Below are 20,395 nucleotides of genomic sequence, written 5' to 3'. Positions count from 1 at the left end.
GAGAGGAGCTGCTCAATCCCAAACTTCCCTCCTCTGCCCTCTCACCCAGCCCCATTCCCCAGATCCTGCTGGGAAGGGGCAGAAGAGCAAATCCCAGACTGCACTGAATCCCAGGATTTGGGAGAGGGAAGGGATGGAGCCCCAGATTCCCCCGGACTCATCCCACTGATGAACCACATGAATTATAATTGTCCCTGCTTTAACCAGGAGGATTTTCCCAGCTCCATCCCACACGGATTTTCAGGGTGAGTCCTCCCCTCCCAACCTCCCTGGCAGGAAAAGCAGCAGGAAAAGCCCTGGGATTGCTGAGTTTTAAACCAGATCCGAGAGAGAGAGGGAGAGAGAGCCCTTTTATGCAGGGAAAGCTGCTGGAACTGTTAGGGATAAATAAATGGCAGCGCTGCCATGCCCTGCCTGGCTCACAGGGAGGGAATTTGTCTCACTTTAGCAGAAGGACCTGGAGGAACGGGGGCTGCTGCCTCATTCATTGCCTGTTATCTGCCAGCGAGGTTGTGACATCAGAGCAATTAAGACAAACTTTAGTCTGTAAGTTCATGCCTGCAACCTCTACACTTCAAAAGAAGACAAACGATCCCTCCAAGGAAGGAAAGCAAGTCTCTTCCAGGCTGCTTCCAGAATAACATTTAGGATTTGCAGTGGTTCGGGAGGAATAATTCACTGAATTGTGGGGGGGTTGAAGCTGCTGGTAGAAAATAAACCACCCGAGTCTTTTTTTTATTTTTTAGCAAAAGTTTATTTCTAATGCAAAGACAAGCAAACAAACCCCGACCTCCTCCCACCCAACTCACTCACCCCAAACCTGCCTCTCACATCCATGGTTTATTTATTTTTTTTTTCCTTTTATTAAGCATTTTTACACAAGGAATGATTCAACCTGTGTTGGTCTGTTGTGGAAACGTCCCCAGGAATTGCAGGAGCCAGGAACACCCAGCAGAGACATTGCAGCCATTCCTTTTTCCTGCAACACCAAACCTGGAGCCTGTGCTCGGCCTGGCTGAACCCACAGCTGTGCCAGGGCCTGCCCACCCTCCCAGGGAAGGATTATTCCCAATATCCCATCCAGCCCTGCCCTGTGGCAGTGGGAGCCATTCCCTGTGTGCTGTCCCTCCATCCCTGTCCCCAGCCCCTCTGCAGCTCTCCTGGAGCCCCTCCAGGCCCTGCAAGGGCTCTGAGGATTCCTGGATCCTTCCCTTCTCCAGGGGAACACTCCCAGCTCTCCCAGTTTGGCTCCAGAGCAGAGCCCTGTCCTCTTTCCCCCTTTTCCACCTCAGCAAACCCTCTGTGGTTCAGGGATCAGCCTGACCATGGGTGCTCCTCGCGTCCCAGCAGCTGGTACTGGGAGCAGAGAGGGCATTCCCAGTCACTCACTGGTGTGATGCTGACCCTCCCGGCACCCATCACCTCCTCACAGGGTGGGCAAGCCCAGATATTTCTCTTTTTTTGTCTGTTTGCTTTTGTTTTACACTTAAACCCAGTATTGAGTGGCTGCCTGCACTCAGAGACAGCCACCAACTCGTCAGGAAATCCTCTGGACACTTGGAAAGGAGCAACAGTTAAAAAATACTCTGGAGTCAGGAAACAGAACATCCAGTAACCCAAAAATAGAGATATAAAATACTTGCTTTAAGGCTGTGTACAGTATAACTGAAGATAAACCTGGAAATTGCTCAGCGACAAAAGAAACAATTAAGAAAATTCCTTAACGTGGCGGTGAGGAAAAGGCAGCCCTGATGTTGTCGATGCTCCTAGGAAACAGCTGGATGAAACAGGAGCTGGATAAGCGGAGAGTCCCCAGGTGGAGATCCTGGCGTGGGGATCCGGGGCTCACTGGGGTCCCTGCGCCCGGCGCTCCTCCAGCATCCTGCACACCCACATGGACACCACCTCGGCATTGCCGTCGTTGTACTGCACCACGAAGGGGTGGCCCTGCAGGGGACAGCCAGGTCAGCAGGACACACACACACACACAGAGCCCTTGTGCAGCACCCACAGCAGGGCCATGGAGCCCTGCCTCAGAGCAGAGCGTTCCCTGCACGTCTGTGGGACCCACACAGCCTGCTCCGAGCAGGGGGAGGCAGCCCACACTCCTTGGAAATGCTCTTTTTGGTTTTGTTATTCCATTTCTCGTTGTGTTCTGAGCCAGTCCCTTTCCAGGACAGCTGAGGAGCTGCTGAATGGTGTAGCAGGACACACACACACACAGAGCCCTTGTGCAGCACCAACAGCCGTGGGGACAGCCACAGCAGGGCCACGGAGCCCTGCCTCAGAGCAGAGCATTCCCTGCACGTCTGTGGGACCCACACAGCCTGCTCCGAGCAGGGGGAGGCAGCCCACACTCCTTGGAAATGCTCTTTTTGGTTTTGTTATTCCATTTCTCGTTGTGTTCTGAGCCAGCCCCTTTCCAGGACAGCTGAGGAGCTGCTGAATGGTGTTTGGGTGAAATGATATCCCAAAAAAACCTCGTTAATCTGCTCCTCTGCTGGTAAATGTGTGCGATGTCCTAAAATTCCTCTCTTTAACAACCAACCGTGCATCATTATGTGCACTGACATTGCAGAGCCTAAAGGGGATCCAGGAGAGCTGGACAGGGACTCTGGACAAGGCAGGGAGTGACAGGATGAGTGAGGTGTTCTGCCCAGCACTGGGGTGGTTTTGGGTGGAAAAGTGCAGGAATGAGAGAAATGCCTTTAACACAGCCTAGAAGCAGCTGTTTCACCTCCTCAACAGAACAGCCAAGGACACCAGAGAGAAGCAGCAGAGAACAGTCAGGAGGCACAGACAGGGCAGGGCAGATGCTCTGGGGCAATCAAACCCAAATACAGCAGCCTTTCCTTAGATGAAGCACAGAGAACACAGGGGACAAAGGCAGCGATCATTGAGCAATCAACCCAAATCCAGCACCTTTTCCCTTTAGGATGGAGAGACCCTGCAGCCAGAGCCCCCTCACCCCCAGGATATCCCTGCTGCTCCAAATGAATTATCAGCTCTGAAACCTCAGCTGTCAGGTTTTTAAATATTCAGCCTTAAAAATACCTGGAACTCAGCATAGCCAGCAGGAGAGAGGTAGAAAATCCAGCACCAAAGTGGTTTTTCTTACTGGCCTGGTACTGGTGTGCTGTGCCCTGGCTCAGTGGGATGCACTGGGAATCCTGCAGGGAATGGGAAGTGGCTGCTGCAGAGCCTGGAGCTGGAAAGGTCAGGCAGGACAGGGCCAGGGCTGGCCCCCAGTGAGTGTCAGGCAGCCTAATTTTGTGTGTCAAGCCTGAAAATGAGATAAACAATGACAAACCAGGCTTTTTAAATGAACTTGTCTCTTCTGGTTCTCTTGATAAAGGGTACATTTCTCGAGTTGCTGTGTCCCCCCAGACAGGTTTAACTCTTTCACAGGGCAGCTCCTGGCAGAGGGGGAGGTGGAGGATTTAAATACCTGACAGGAAATTAAAAGGGCAGTGCCCCCCTGAACACAGAGCCCTGGTAATTCCAACTCCGTGCTCACCAACCATCCATCATTTAGCCCAGTCAATTAAATCCCCATTATTCAAGGGTAAAAGTTCCATCATTTTATCTACCCCTAAAATTCAGCAATTTGCTTTCATGGCTGTCTCCTCTGACCTATAAAACAATCTTTGTTTCTGATAATAACCCACCCTGAGCTTACTGCCTCATGGCATCCTGGGCAGGGCTGCAGCTCCAAGTGCCCACCTGGAGAGTGCAGCTCTGCTCCAGGTGCATGAAATTCCCTCTGGGATACAAAACCATCACCCACAGCCCCAAATCCCTTCAGCTCTTCAGTCTAAAGCACAGGGAACAACTTCCACTGCCCTCACACACAAATCCAGGGAAGAGCAGAGCTCCAGGAGAGCCTCTCCCACAAACAGGATCCTCTGGCCATAAAATGTGTTTGGAGAGCACCAGGGAGGCTCAGAGCAAGGCCAAAGGACAGGCAGACCATCAGCAACGCCCCTCGTGCAATGCCTGGGATTTCAGGCTCAAAAGGAGTCAATGTTTATGTCAGACTGCTCTAAAGGGCCATGGAACAGGCAGCTACCAGCCTGCAATGGTGACAAAGGACATTCCCAGGGTGAAATGCCAGTCAGCCACAGATTTCCCTGGAAATCACCAGAAATGAGAGATTTTCCTCATCCCCCACCCAGGGTGGTGCTCCCTGGGGCACAGAGCATGGCAAGAACCTGAATCCCAAATGGTGGGAGAACATGAGATCTAACCCACTCCAGCACCTCCTTATATTTTTTTCCCCCTGGCACAGTGAGAGGCTGACTGGGGAGGGCAGCCAATTAAAAATGATAATAAAATTCCTCATGCTTATGCAAGGCAGGTTGGGAAATGAGTGGCACTGCACTGGCTGCAGTGGTGCCACCCTTTTAACATTCCTTTTTCCAGGAACCCTCCCATCCTGAACTCCATTTATCACCAAGCAGCACAGACAAACCATGCCTTCCATTTAAAAAATTCTGAACTCAAGACCACAAAAAAACCACAATAAAAAAGATCCCAACTGTTGCAGCCACAGCCTATGAAGACAATGGCCGTGCCCTCAGACAGCATTTCAAATACAGTTTATTAGTGTGTGATATGAAAAGGGTATTTTTATTGCATGATATAATGCAATGGGACCTTGGGCGCTCTGCAGAAGGACCTTGCACTCAGAAGTGTAATGAACCCATAGTCCAAAAAACATTATACTGTACATTAACCTATCATTAATGGCACATTAGGGCTGGGGGCACTGCACGCTCGCTGGGCAGGGCTCCATCAGGACAGTGTGCAGGAAAGCACAGCCTTCCCAGGCTTAAAACAAATAGAGAAAATAAATATTACTGCTGGCTGCAGGCTGCTCTGAGGGAAGCTCACTCGCTCCTTAACTTGCAGTTTTTTAAAGGGGGGATGAGGAAGATGCAGCAGTTTAATGGGCGGTGTTGGCATGCCCTGAATGCATCAGATGCACATTTTCCTGCACAAAACACAGCACAAGTGGAAACTGAAAGGCTGCTCCCCTTCCCTGCCATTCCCTAATTCCTCCCTGGCATTAAGAGTTGGGAATGGGAAGAGCATCCTCTGACCCAGCTCTCTGTTGGACACCTGGGAACTGTTTAGCCCCTGCACCCGTTTCACCTGGGCAGAATTCCAGCCCCTGAGCAGAATTCCAGCCCCAACTCCATGTGGAACACCAGCAAACCACCCAACCCCTGCTGCTCCCAGAGCAGGTGGGACATTCCAGGCCTTCCCCCACTCCAGGTGCTCTGTTCAAATGTTAAATCAGGAAAGCCTGCCTGGCAGCTCATCCCTCCAACTCCCAAAAATCCCAACTTGGCTGTCCAGCAGCACATCCCAGTTGGTTCTCCCATTGCTCCTGAGGTGCCTGTGCTGTGCACAGCTCTTGCATGAACTCAGGGCATGGATTCAAGGGGAAATCCTGCCCATCCTCATGTTTAATGGGGGACAAGTCCCACCTCCAACAGGACAAACACAAAGCTCTGGAGCTGCACCAGCTTCCCAGGACTCCTGGAAACACCAAGTGCTGAGTAACCCAAAGAGCTTCCCAGAATTCCTGGAAACACCAAGTGCTGAGCAACCCAAAGCACCCCAAACTGACCCAGGTCCCCCCGCAGTGCCCTGAGCACGTGTCAGGATTTCATCACTCCAGCCCTGCCTCCAGTGCTGGAGGATTTTCCATCTCGAGCTGCTGCCTCCAAGGACAAGCCACACTAAAAGCTGCTCTAATTATCTGTGCCAGCTATCCACAGGATCCAACTGCGGCTCCCACAGCCAGGAATAGCAGCGAGGAATCCTCAGGCCAATTGTCTCACTGCAGACTCCCAAAACATGGTTAATTCACAGGCACAGGAGGTGGCAGGGCATCCTCAGGGGATGCTCCACGCAGCTTCTGAGGCCTGAGTGGGGCAGCAACTCTGCAGGCTGAGCACAGGTGAATCCACAGAGACACAGAACGTACCCACAGGTGAAAGGGCCCTGCAGGTCACTATTCTAGTGTGATCCAGCTGCTCCATCGCTTGTTTTCCTTTTGAAATTTTGGGATTTTTTAAACCCTTTTAAGGGAAGCGTGAGCACCTGAAGTGCCTGGAACAGCAGGGACTGGGAGGCTCAGTTGATGTGTCTGCCAAGAGTGTCCCAAAGCTGCAGCAAGGTCAGCTGCAGCCTCCTTGTCTTTTCCAAATGGGATTGCAGATCACAGGCTGAGCTTAACCCTAAAGCTGCAGCTCCTCCCTGGGACTGTGCCTGATCTGGGAGCGACGTTTGCTGGCCCAGTTCTCTCTCACTGTTCTGTCCTCAGACTATTGAGGGCAAGGACTGCGCTTGCTGCACCGGAGAGGCTCCAGCGCCCCAGAGCTGTGCTCAGCTGGGTGCTGGAGACAAAGCCCCGAGCAGGGGTGGAACCTGGCACCCCAGAACCATGGCATGACAGAACCTTGGCACCACAGAACCGTGGCACCACAGAACCACAGCACCACAAAACCTTGGCACCACAGCACCACAGAACCATGGCACCCCAGACCATGGCATCACAGAAACATGGCATGACTGAACCTTGGCACCACAGAACCTGGCACCCCAGAACCATGGCACCACAGAACCGTGGCATCACAGAACCACGGCACCACAGAACTACGGTACCACAGAACCACGGCACCACAGAACCACGGCATCACAGAACCATGGCACCACAGAACCACGGCACCACAGAACCATGGCACCACAGAACCATGGCATCACAGAACCATGGCATCACAGAACCTTGGCATCACAGAACCTTGGCATCACAGAACCATGGCATCACAGAACCGTGGCACCACAGAGCCTTGGCATCACAGAACCACGGCATCACAGAACCACGGCACCACAGAACCACGGCATCACAGAACCACGGCATCACAGAACTGTGGCACCACAGAACCACGGCATCACAAAACCTTGGCACCACAGAACCATGGTGGCACCACAGAACCATGGCACCACAGAACCACGGCACCACAGAACCTTGGTATCACAGAACCTGGCACCACAGAACCACGGCACCACAGAACCACGGCATCACAGAACCTGGCACCACAGAACCACGGCACCACAGAACCTGGCACCACAGAACCATGGCACCACAGAACCATGGCATCACAGAACCACGGCATCACAGAACCTTGGCACCACAGAACCTTGGCACCACAGAACCATGGCATCACAGAACCACGGCACCACAGAACCGTGGCATCACAGAACCTGGCACCACAGAACCATGGCACCACAGAACCTTGGCACCACAGAACCTTGGCACACAGACCATGGCACCACAGAACCGTGGCATCACAGAACCGTGGCACCACAGAACCACGGCATCACAGAACCACGGCATCACAGAACCTTGGCATCACAGAACCACAGAACCACGGCATCCCCCACTCATGGGCTGCAAGAACCTTAAAACCCACCCAGTCCTGCCCCTTCCACACCTTCCCGCACCCCAGGCTGCTCCCGTCCAACCCTGAGCACTCCCAGCAAGGACCAGTGGCGTTTTCTGGCTGGAGATGAGGCAGGGACAAGAACAGATCCACAGGGAAAACCAAATCTGGTTATTTTCCTGCAAGTTTCTGCTCCTTGCCCGCTCCTCAGCTGAGAGCAGAGCCCAGGCTGCTGAGCAGCTCCACTCGGGAAGTGGGGAGTTTTGTTTGTTGCACGGCCTCCCTAACACACACTGTAATTAAAATGTTGATTACTAAACAGTTTAAATATATGACAGACAATGCAGTTAAAGCCTACAGTTAGGTCAATATGTGATTTAGATTTGCCATTTAAAAACTCTCATTTAAATTTTGCATACATTAATCACTACCATACTTCAATGTTCTGATATCCACCTGACTACACTATTAAAATAAAACTTGCTGCCCCAGGGAAATCCTACTTATTCTTAATTGTTTCGAGGCTTTGATGGGCTTTTAATCTAAGATTAATTTATGCAATTTTAAATAACTCTTCTTATGATTAATAAGCTTGAAAATTAAAAGGAGTCTAAAGCAATTATAATGAGCATTTGGTCATAACCTCATTAGGAGAAGGAGTGAAGGATACAGCTCTGGAATTCTTACAAGACTACAATTTAAGGTTACTTTCAGAGGAGTCAAACATAGTACTTGAAATTGCAAAGGTAGATTAGCCTAGGTCAGCCTTAGAACTATGGCTACCTAGATTAGCACACTAATGATTTTATCCCTCTGATGATATGTGAGACAGTGAAAAGATGGTGCAAAACAAAGATAAATGGATAACACAACTAAGCACTGAAGCCCTGGGGTTATATTTCTTCCTTTTTTTCTTTAAGAAGTACTTTTTCCCCCTAATATTTATCTGTTTGTAGATTGACTTTCACCAATGCATTTCTCCTTTTTATATGATAAAGTTAATTGCAAGCGATTTTCAGCTGGTTTAGTTTTGTTGATGCACCACAACTCTCCTGGAATTTACAAAAGTTGTATAACAAATAATAACAACAGTCCCCAGGCCTGATGGATGGACCAAGAGGAAGAACACCTTAACTTTGACCTCAACACCTTAACGTGAACAGCAAATGTCTACACACCTCACCTGAATTTCCATTTTAAACAGCAATACAGATTCCTCATTATGATTAAAGTATTATTTTCCCAAGCTTTGGACAGCTGGTGACCCCAAAACAGACCTCAGAGACCCCTCGTGCACTTGACTGATGTGTCCAAGCTGGCAACTCATCAGCAGACAAAGGGTCAAGAGGGAATTTTTCAGGTGAGAACAGCAGGAATTGGAGCAGCTCCACTCCCCAGCTGGCCCTGACTTCAAACTCCTCAGGACCCCAGGTCTGCTATTTGCTCCCTTCCTGTGGCAAAGACTGGTCTGACATTTACTGCAGGGTTTAGGGTTTGGCTGTGGCACAGAGGAATCTATTTGCCCATCTGCAGATCATTCTTTCCACAGCAGCTTTGCTTTTGATATTTGTTGTTAAAGCAGAAACTGTCCTTGGCACTCCTCACGCTGCTCGGCTGAAAACGAGCCAGCTCCCAGCAAAGGTATTTCACTTCTTGTGTTATGACTCTTTAAAAACTCTTAAAACAAACTAAAGCAACCCGAATCTAATTGGAGTTTACTTCTGCAAGTGCTGCTGAGGTTAAGGAGAGCTGCAGAGGAGGAATGGGGAGAGTGGCCCAAGGCTGATGGAGTCTGTCAACATTAGCAAGCTGTCGACAACAGAAGCAGCTCTGCTGAGTGAAACGCTCGGTGCAACATTTTGGGGATGGAAGAGCTTTGACTTTTGCCCAGCTCTGGTCTGGTCTGTGGCCTCAGTGCCCATTAGTAGCTGGAGCTCATTAGGTGTGTGCCTGGAGCACATCTTCTGGTGGGGCTTCATTTGAAATCCATTCAGTTCGTGAGCTTCAAGACCTGGCTGTGATGAGAATGAGAGAGTGGGGGCTCAGAAAGAGCAGAGATTCACACCAGAAAGGCACACCTGACCTGAACTCTGCTGGAGCTGCACCTGCAGAAGTGTCCTCAGCACACAGGGATGGTCTCAGTGACACCAAACAGAGCTTGTCAGGAATTCAGAGCTGATACAGAATTTCCTTCAAACAAGGACTAAGTGTTCCCCTAGACTCGGGGAGAAGGATGAAGAAAACAACTGTTTTCCCCAAGTTTTTGTACTGGGGAAAAAAAAAATTGCTAAGCAAATTACTAAGCTGAAGTAAACTGAAACAATCTCCTAAATGTTTTTCACCCAAATCCTGGAGAAGAAAATGCTGTGTGCACACACACGCACAAATAACAACAATTAACAAAAGCAAAAAAACCCTGAAAATGATGTGGCTGGAAGCAAAAAGGGAGAATGGAACAGCTCGTACTTCGTTAGCATTTTTGTGATGAAGTTTCTGCAAATGAACAAGTTGTTTTTAGAAGTACCACTACGATCATCCTGCATTCCATGGCTGCACACTGCCTGCACGGAGTGCAAAATGACATCCCCGTGTCTGGCAGGCTCTGTGGAGGGACTCAGTAAAGTATTAAACGATGGAGGGGAAGGTGCTGCCAAATCCCCTCGTCTGAGGAGCAGAGAAAGCTCAGGTATGAAACAATGCTGGAATAAACACACAGAACTGCTGCAAACACAGAGCAAAATACATCATCGCAAGTTGGCTTGGGGAAAAAAATATCAATTCCTTTGAATCCTTCCCAAGGTCACAGAACAAGGACCGAGGCCACCAGCACCATTTCCACACTCAGAGCTGTGTTTTAATCCAGCGGAGCCTTTCCCTGGTGAAACCTGGCTCTCCCCAGCCCAGCAGGCACAGCTCATCCCGATTTACAGCAGCTGAGTGTTTCCCCAACCTCTCCCATCAAATCCAGCAGGCAGATGCACATTGATGGGACAATGAACTTTTCCAAGGTTGTATTTTGGGGTTTTAGCCTGAATAAAGCTGCGTACTCCAAGCTCTGCCCTGGGCGGGAGCGCCAGCAGCCGGCTCCAGAGGGGAGGCCGCGGCTTAAAAAAAGGAAAATAAATAAAAAAGAAATCATGTTTAATTTAAAAATTAGAAACTGGAGCAGGCTGTGAGCACAGAGGTTGATTGAAACAAAATTTAAATTCCTGTCAAGCCCATTTAAACACAGGGGCCCTTCATAGGCAATTAGCTGCTCCCTGTGAAGGCTGAGCGAGGCCGGGCCTGGTCACTGTGAGGAGCCGAGAAAAATTAACTAAAATCAGGCGCTATGAAATATTTAGCCTCCCAGTTTATCACCGGGGTTTGGAAGTGTAAACAAGACAAAAATCGATTCCTCGGTGCCCTCCAATCAATCCCCCAAAATGGCGAGGGCATCTGTTTCTGCTCAATTTTGTTTACTCTGGCAGATTTGCCTTAATTGCGGTTGTTTATCTCCCGTTGTCCCCGGGGCCCTAATCTCCCGATTACTAATACTTAACACTCATTTCACATCTAAAGCTACTTCTAATCCTCAACAGGTTTCTGGAGCTCTTAAAATGATGGAGGCCAGGGAGATTTCTCTTTGTGAGAGGAGCATTTTGCGACCCGCAACCAGCTGGGCCCAATCGTCACCAGGGATGGCGGCAACAAAGGTGCTAAAAGGCTCTTTCACAAACTCTGCCTCTCCGCCGGGAATGCCACCGAGAAAAAAAGGCCTTTGATGGGGAAAAAAGGGAAAAAAACCACCCTGAACAAGGGGGCTCTAACAGTCCAGCCAAATAAAGTTACTGTCATAATCAAGCGCTGTCAATCACAATGAAAATCCAATTAAAAAATCTTTCAGCACGGCCCCTCTTCAGGAGAAAAATGTCCCCTATTTATATGCGGGTTTTTTTTTTTTCCTTTTTTTTGTCAACTGCACAAATTAGAAAGTCGTATTAATTGATTTTTTACTACTTTAGGCCCTGATCCTCCAGCAGAATTTCTGCGGATGGAAGAATCAAGCGGCACAAATCTGATTAAGGGATTTGAGGCATAATGCACACAGGTCACTAAGAAGCCATATCTCTATCTCCTGCTTTATACTCTGCTTATTCATAGGCAATTATTACTCTTATTTAATACTGCAGGAGTGTCCTGAGGTGCTAATTGGACTAGAGACCCACATGTAGCTGGTACTGCACAAGCACCAGCCATTTTAATCTATGCAGAGTGTCTGAATAGATTTAAAATGCCAATTTCACTGCACAAATAAAAATTGTACATGAATTTCAACAGTTGCCTGTTAGAGTAAATTCCTTGATGGATTTGGAATGAATAGAGAGGACACTATTCTGGGATTTAAATATATAGGTCTTATTTTGGAACTGCTAACAGATTTTTTTTTCCTCAATTTTTCAAAATAAATACGTAAGGAAGACAGCTGACATAAAACATCAACAAGGCAAATGCACAACTTCTCAACATCAAGTAATTGAAAGATTTGCAATTCTGCTACCAAAATGAGTGAGATGTAAATATTTGTCCCTGTGCCTGGAGAACTACTGAACAACCAGCAGTGCCAAATGAAACATTTGCTCAAATTAAACTGCAAAGCCCAGGAGACTCAAGTAACCAAAAAATATGAACTGTATCCCTCTAAGCTGTTGCCAATTCGTTTTTGTCCAATTTCCTTAGATTTTCAACACCTCTTTGAGCCAACTCGAGTTATTCCTTTTCACATTTCACAGGGAAGTGCTGCTGGTTTGTGCAGCTCTAGGAGGGGAATATTCCCATTTATTCCCAGATATTATTCCCAGATATTCCCATTTGCTGGGGGAACTGGGTGATCCCATAGCAATGGGTACAGCAGGCAGGGAATGAAGGCATCAGCCCTGTCACCATCCTGCTCTTGGGTGGTTGCTGGATTTAGTGACACTGACAGAATGGATGTCTCCATTTCAAGAGCTGATTTCTCAAGTGGCACAGAAGAACTCACACCCCAAAGGACAGAGATGGCTTTCCTCCCCCCTTTTTATTTTTGAAAGACAGAGGGGGAAATATCCCTGACCCACCTTTACCAATCTCAGCTCAGTGAGCAAGGCTGCCACCTGAAGAAACACAGATTCTTTTCCTCTTAAGCTACCTTGAGCAAGGAAGATCCTGAACACCCAGTGACAGGAGCATCCTGAGCCCTGCTGTGAAACCCTTGCCTCAATATAAATTCTGATTTGTCTTCAGTGATTTGATCCAGAACTCCTTGTCCACTGCATGTCTGAAGTGAGAGACTGAAGACCCAGTTTATTATTTATCATATATATTTCATGACTGAACTGGATGATCCTAAAAACCTTTCCTAACCCAAACAATTCTATATTTACAACACTAAAACACTTGGCTCTGTACTTTTTTTCCTTGAGAAACCAGGAGAGAGCCCTTTCCTTCACATCTGCTTGTGTTTGGTGTCTGTCAGAACTTCCCCTTGTCATGGAGTGAATAACTGGGCTCGCTGTGACAGAGGAGAGGCTGCACACCTGCAAACAAAGCCATCCATCACAGCTCCAAGCACAGGCAATTCCATCAGCCCTGATGGGAGATCCTGCACTGGCCCAGGATAAAACAAAGAAGCCAAAGAGGGAAAATTCTTGGCTCCCTGTGATTCAGCAATGGTGCCCAAACATCTGGATGGGGGCACACAACAAGCATGGGTCTCTAAAGCTGATCTCACAGATATCTGGGGTGTGTCTGTGCACAGGGAAGTGCTGAGAGCCCTCTGGTCCATCCCAAAAACCATCACCATCCAAAGCCCAGCCCTGGCTCCTCACTGACACCACTGGGGGAAAGCCCTTTATTGACAAACCTAAGCACCAGTGTTTTATTGGCTTTATTCTGGGGCTTTAGATGAAAATCCAGGCAGGATTATGCTGATCCTCCATTTGTTTGTTTAAACCATAAAAGTGTTTCCTGAGAGCTGGAACCAGGGGTTTAACACAACTAACTGCAAATACGTTTAGCTACTGTGCAGACCCTCTGAAATAAAGCTACATAAAATATATAACCAAGTCTCTAATATCTTGACACATGTTTTAAGATATTTAAATATACAAACTAACTGTTTAGTTAGTTTGTATATTTAAATACACAAATATTTAAATTTAAAAAAACCCATTACACCCAATAAAATCAGGGTGCCTGGTCTAGAGCCATTCCTGGAATGGAGAGGGGGATCGCTGGATGCACAGGAATTGGAAATTTCAAAATTGTATTAGGCATTGAAATCAATAAAATACCAGAGGAGAACAGGTTTTCCAGCATGTCAGTGGCTTTGCCACAGATGATGTACAATTTGTCACACAATGTTTAAATTGATACAATTTAAATTGATAAAATATCGACATAAGAAGCACCAGTAATTTAAATTTTAAGAAGGAGAAAAGCTCCTGGTTGTGTTGACAACTTGAAGAAGAATCATTAGATCTGTGCAAAAGTAATGGAGTGCAGGAGGTGACTGCATCATCTCCCTGCCCAATTTTTCCTTGAGAAATCCTAAAGGCAAGCACGACAGAATAACTGCTCCATTCCTGACTTTTGGTGCTGCAAACACCATTTCTTACACAAACACCTTTCGTTCCAATAACCATCACGGAGGAGTTCAACGCTGCACTAACAACAAAAAACCCCTCACCAAGAGGCTCCAGCAATCCCAAAAAAAGCACCAACAATCTGCAGCAGCCGAGGCCGAGCTTGCAGCTAAAGAAGAGATTTTAAACAATTACCAAAGCAGGGCAGTGATATCATAAAGGCAATTTCTGCGCTAGCTTGTTTTCTGCAACTCTCCCTGCCTCCGAACAGCTAGAACAGATAATAACTATTAGTAAATCAAACTCCTGCAATATCCAGCTGTGCCTCCCCCATTTACATACAGATAGAATGGGTATATGTTTTTAATATGTATGCCAGGCGTAGTTTTACCACAGCTGAAGTGCACGCTACAAAGGAGGAGGAGAATGGGAATGGAATCAGCATGAGATAATAAAGTGGCCTAGATAAAGTATTAGCCAGCGATTGATCTCAAACAGGGGATGCTGCTTCTCTCTGACCTGATTACTTACTATGCATAGATTCCATTAAATAGAGCTTAGGATGGAAAGCTTTGGGAAAATACCGTAAATACAGGCCCAGCCCCAGCCTGGCTGCTGCCCTGGACTCTGGGTTTAAGCAGGAGTTAAACCTTCCCTGGGTTTAAATGGGAGTTAAACCATCCCTGGCTTCAAACAGGACTTAAACCTTCCCCACTGGTTTAAACCAGTGTCTAAATCTTCCCTGGCTTTAAACAGCACTTTAAACCTTCTCTGGGTTTAAATAGGAGTTAAAAATTTAAATTACTGACATTTTCTTATGTTGATATTCCATTTACATTTTTATGATTTTTAAAATCAATTAAATTTTTTTTAATTTTAATTTTTATCAATTAAAATTATTAACATTAAAAACTATTAAATGTATCAACTTAAACATTGTGTGATAAACTGTATATGATCTCTGTGGCAAAGCCACTGACATGCTGGAATACCTGTTCTCCTCTGGTATTATATTTATTTCAATGCCTAATACAATTTTGAAATTTCCCATTCCTATGCATCCAGCAATCCCCCTCCCCATTCCAGGAATGGCTCTGGACTAAGCACCCTGATTTTATTGGCTGTAATGGGTATTTTTTTTCCAGATAAACAGTTAGTTTGTATATTTAAATATCTTAAGACATGTGTCAATATATTAGAGACTCAGAAATGCATTCTGGCTGCCTGTTCCCACATCCCAAACAAGTACAACAAGGGAATTTAAAACAGGAACAGGAGTTTAAACCTTCCCTGGGTTTAAACAAGAGTTTAAACCTTCCCTGGGCTGCCACAGCACAACTCCTGAATAAGCACTGCCCCGAGAGCCAGAAAAAGTCTGTGTTTGTGGCAAAAAACGCAACAGCAAAGGGGAAAAATCTCTTTATACAGGAGAATTGTTGAGATTTTCATGTTGGAAAGGAGGGGAGAGACAGAGAGGAATGTGCTGTGCAGCCCTTCCTGCAATAATACAGGAATATATTCAATTTAACTGGTTCTCTGCCTTTCTTTTTAGAGGGAACAAACTGGGGATAAAGGAGCAGCATTTTAGAGCAAGTTCAGGATGACCACTGGTAAATTCTGAGGCTGTTCCTTCCCCTGAATGGACAATTTTTTTCTCATTACTTGGTGAGATTCCTTATTTCACTGCTGTGGAAGAAGTCAGTTGATTTGATTTTGTACATCCAGAAAAACCAATGGGATATCTTGTTTTGGGCATGGCTGCAGGGAAGAAAGGGCAGTGAGTAAATAAATAATAAAATAAATAAAACCAGGAGCCTGATCCACCTGCACATGGACATCTGTGGTAATGAAAAACCTGACTTTAAATAGGAATTTCACCCAGCCCTATTTCCTGACAAAAATGGACATTTTTGGTTTTATAAAAAAGAGCTTTTTGCATGACAGGTAGTGGGGAAATCCATCCCAGGGCACTCAGCTCCTCAAATGCACCTAAAATCCACTGATTTTCAGCAGAGGAGGGGAAGATTCATCTCCTGCTCCCTTCCTTTTGCTTTCAGTCCTTAATTATCCCAAACTGGTCACAAACCAGTGACTCCCAGCACAGTAGGGGAGGAGAAGATGCTCTGGTTTGTCTGCAGGTGAGGATGGGTGTGTGTGACACCTCCCAGCATTGCTGGAACACTGATTTAATTCAAATAAACCAACCCAAAGTGCAGTGAGCAAGGTGAAACCCTGCTCTGGCTTGAATCGGGGAGAAGGTGACCTTGAGGATGCAGCAAGATGGAATTCCAGAATTCCCAGGATTTCTGTGCCCAGGGAATGTGGCACTCGCTGCTCTGCTCAAGGTGGGGCTCAGATGGACTCCATGACCTTGGAGGGCTTCTCCAACCTCATTAATTCTGTGATATTTAAAGTTTTGGGTTTTTTTCTGGCCCTGTTTTCCACCAATTATAAATTAATTTCTGCTTACATATTTAGGCACAGATATGCTGTGTGTGTATCTGTGTACACAGACACATAATGCTAATGTATATATTCATATTAATTTTATAAATAAAGTGCTCCTTGAGAAGACTGAGGAAAAGCAAATATATAAAGGCTTTGACTCTATAAATATATAATAGAGAAACAGAAATTAATATATAAGCTTATTATATAAATAATATTAATTATATAAAACATTATTAATTATAATACAATAGAAAATAAATCACACTATATAATATAATATAACATAACACAATATAATATAATATAATGTAATGTAATGTAATATAATATAATATGTATTGTAATTAATATAATTAATACTTAATTATAAATACATATTTATCTATAATATGAAATAAAAATAGAAATATATAAATAATATTACTTATATCCTCTATAATATAAAGGAGTGAGCAGCTCCTGTTTTACTACTCGTTGTTGCAAGCTCATTTCTAACTGACTAAAAAAGAGGTGGAAAAAAACCGCATTAAATTGTTTAAAAAGTAAGAACGCTCCTTTTTTATTTATTTTTTTTTTTATCCCAGAGGCGCCGGAATTTCCAAATAATTTCACAAAACACCTCCTTTAAAGGGGCCCAGCACACTGCAGGGCATGTAGTTGGAAAGATAAATCTGTGCACTTCCCTGCTACTGCAGGCACTCACCCTTTGGCCTCATTTTTATGGCTCTACACCCTGGAGTGGTGTTATTGCTCACAGCCATCCCCACGCACACTTTGGGGGGCGCTGGGAGCTGCAGATGTTTTATTTATAAGTGGCAGGCCTATTGCATCACCAGAGTGTGCATTTGCAAGCAGAGAGAGGTTTTCTGAGAGCCCATTCCATTGTTTTAATAGCTGAGGCACCCAGCCATGGCAGAACGGAGCACGAGGTAAATGCGGCTGCAGCTCCAGAACCTGCTCCAAGTTTTCTCAGATGTGACTAACTGCAAGAATTCCCCAGCCATCAAAAGTTCATCAAAAAGACAAAAATCGGCCTTTGGTGGCAGAAAACCCAAAGTGGAGGGGCTCTGATAAAACTGAAGGTTTCATTTCAGTGAGGTATTTAAGCAGGTGCCCAACCCCGAGTGCAGATTTGGTGGAGTCAATATCCCTAAAATGAGATTCACAGTTAAATACCTCCTAACCAGGAAAGAGACGGGTCTGGATTTGAGACACCTGCCCCTGGGCATCTTCACAGATTAGCCTTTAACTAGAGAATTGCTGCAGGAGAAAAATAAACTTGTTTATTCTCCCAGAAGCAGTGAGAATATTCTCTTTCTTGGAAGCAAGAAATGAGAGGATGCACCAGTGTCTTGGGCCTGTTTAAGTCTCTTACAATTATTCCTGTATTCCAATTATCCCTGTGTACTTCATGCACAGATGTATATTCATTTCAAATATATATATTGAAATGTATATTTCATTTCAAATAAATCGTGATGGTTTTAGAGAAGCTTTTGAGTTACAGCAAGGAGAATATAAAGGAAAGTAAGGAAACATTTTAAAATTAAAGGTGTTTGACACGAGCCAGAAGGGATTGGGAGTCTACATAAATTGCTGTATTTGGCAATAATTAATAATTGAAAAATGACAACTGCACAAGAAGTGGGCTCTGAGTTCAGATTCCAAGCCCTTCCATGGGCACACCTCACCAAATATTCTCATTCTCCTGCAGCCCATCTGGCTTAATTTACATGACCATCATTGAAAACAGTGTCTCTTGTATTTCATTAAAATACATATTTTAACCCCACCCTCTGTTTGCAATCCTCATTTTGGGAAGGTTCAGGCTGGCAAATGCTGACAAGGAGTGACCTACATTAAGCTGTAATCCCTGGACATCCAGACTGCAAGAAAATGTGTATCAAGCACCAAAATGGTTTTGACTGAAACTCAATAATGGCTGTGAAAGTTCTGATTAACTCCCCAAATCACAAGTGAAGGCAACAGCAAAATCCCCACCAACTTCAGAACCACAACTCCACCCCTGCTTTGGGTGCAAATATGGAACTGCTGCACAAGCAGGAAGAGTTCAGAGAGAAATACACCGAGCACACTGAAAAATGAAGGAAAAAAAGAGAGAAATTTCTATGTAAAGGATGAAAAAATATTCACTGACAAATCCAAACTGAGGTTTCACTCACCATTAAATCTTCAGGTGCTGGCCTTTCCTTCGGCTGCTTCTTCATGCTGTGTCATAAAACAAAATGTTCGTATCAAAACAACTGCTGGTTGACTTGAAATGTTGAAAGATTGAATTGTTTTATTTGAAATCTTGAAAGATTGAATTGCATTTTATCCCTTTTATCACAGAGTGAAGAATTTCAGGGTATTAAATTTATCAGGTGCTGATGGGAGACAGAGCTCCTAACAGTAACCAAAATATTAATTTTGGGTTTTTCCTCCCTCCCAGCCTTCCCTTAGGGGGTGCAGGGCTCCACACTGTTTGTAACCATGAAAAGTGTGTAAATACAGAGGTCCCCCAAAAAACAGGAAATACAGAGAGCTGATTCCCATTTTTCCAATTGTATTTTATCCCTTTTATCACAGAGTGAAGAATTTCAGTGTGTGGGACACAGGGTTCCTAACAGTAACCAAAATATTAATGGGATTTTCCTCCCTCCTAGCCTTTCCTTATGGGATATAGGGCTCCACACTGTGTGGATTTCTATATTTACACCCCATGAAAGGTGGGGATTATGTATTTGCACATTTGATTTGTATTTGATGATGTACTTTTAAATCCGTTTGTGTGGATTTCTGTATTTACACACCATTTTTTCTGGGGATTACGACACAAAGAATTACCCAAACAGGTGGGAAATCCAACTCCACCTCCGAACATGCAATACCCTGGGGTTCCTACCTTCACTTTCCCCCATTTATTTCCATTACCCTGCAGGGTGATAGTTCATTACACAGCATTAACCTGGTTATAGGATCATGTTTCTCATGCAAACAGTCCTGCTTTTCCCTGCAACAGGTGCAATTAGCTCTGGAGGCCGTGCTTAGCTGCGTGAGGGAACACAATAACGTGGCACAGAGGTGACCACCAGGAGCTGCCTGTGGACTAATTGGACTCCATCCAAGCAGCCAGGCTTTATGGAGGGCCTGGCACAAAGTCTGGGATGCTGCTCACTTGACATCTCTCAGGGTTATTCCAAATTGATTGCTTAAATAAGATATAGTTGCTCCTTATTTGGTTTTAAGCAGTAATTCCCCTCACTGCAAAGCCCAGCTAATAAAGCACTGGGTATAAAACACCAAATGAGCTGTGCTGTAAATTGGAGATATTAAGGACACAATTTACCTTCCCCTACAAATAACTGCGAGTCCCACGAGCTGTGTGGGGCCGAGCTGTGATCTGACAGCCCAAAGCAGCCCTGTCCCCGGGGAGAGGGGCCTGTTAGCCACCCTCACTCCTGCTGCAGCCCACACTGGGCCATTTCAGCACAGCTTCTCCCTCCCTCTGCCCCGCTGTGGGGCTTTGAGAGCAGCCTGTCATCGCTGCTTTGGGCAGGATGAAAGGAGCCGGAGCTCCACACCCGGGTTCTGCTGCAGGATCCTCCAAATACCCTGGGTCTTTGTAAGCTGAAACCACTGAAAACCGAGGCCTCTGTTACACAAACTTTAATTATTTAGTTACTTTAATTAACTGCTCATCAGCCTGCTTTTTGTGGCTGTATTTGTTACAGGCCGTGGCAGGCCTCAGAGATACTTTCTGCTCTATGAGCTGTTCAGAATTCACTTTTATGGGGTCACTTTTGCTGCAGCAGCCCTGGCGTGTGGCAGAAAACCCCAAAATGTGCAAAACCCAACCTGTGTGGGGCTGGGGGAGGACAAGGACCC

The 20,395-nt window shown here is 45.9% G+C and overlaps 1 protein-coding gene across 1 annotated transcript in view; it reads right to left on the bottom strand.

Moving 5' to 3' along the window:
* Positions 1-1,712: 1,712 nt before the first annotated feature.
* Positions 1,713-20,395, bottom strand: part of MAP2K5 (mitogen-activated protein kinase kinase 5) — a 138,197-nt gene continuing 119,514 nt past the window's right edge. The window contains exons 21-22 of the mRNA XM_064722149.1: positions 18,691-18,736; positions 1,713-1,947 (exon numbers count right to left, since the gene is read on the bottom strand). Coding sequence (XP_064578219.1) covers positions 1,846-1,947; positions 18,691-18,736 — 148 coding nt within the window. The 3' untranslated portion in view covers positions 1,713-1,845. The remainder of the gene's footprint in view (positions 1,948-18,690; positions 18,737-20,395) is intronic.

This window comes from Zonotrichia leucophrys, chromosome 10 (assembly GCF_028769735.1).
Source record: "Zonotrichia leucophrys gambelii isolate GWCS_2022_RI chromosome 10, RI_Zleu_2.0, whole genome shotgun sequence".
NCBI classification, from domain to species: domain Eukaryota; kingdom Metazoa; phylum Chordata; class Aves; order Passeriformes; family Passerellidae; genus Zonotrichia; species Zonotrichia leucophrys.
Note: the sequence above shows the minus strand (reverse complement) of the source record. Positions and strands in the feature narration are given on the sequence as shown.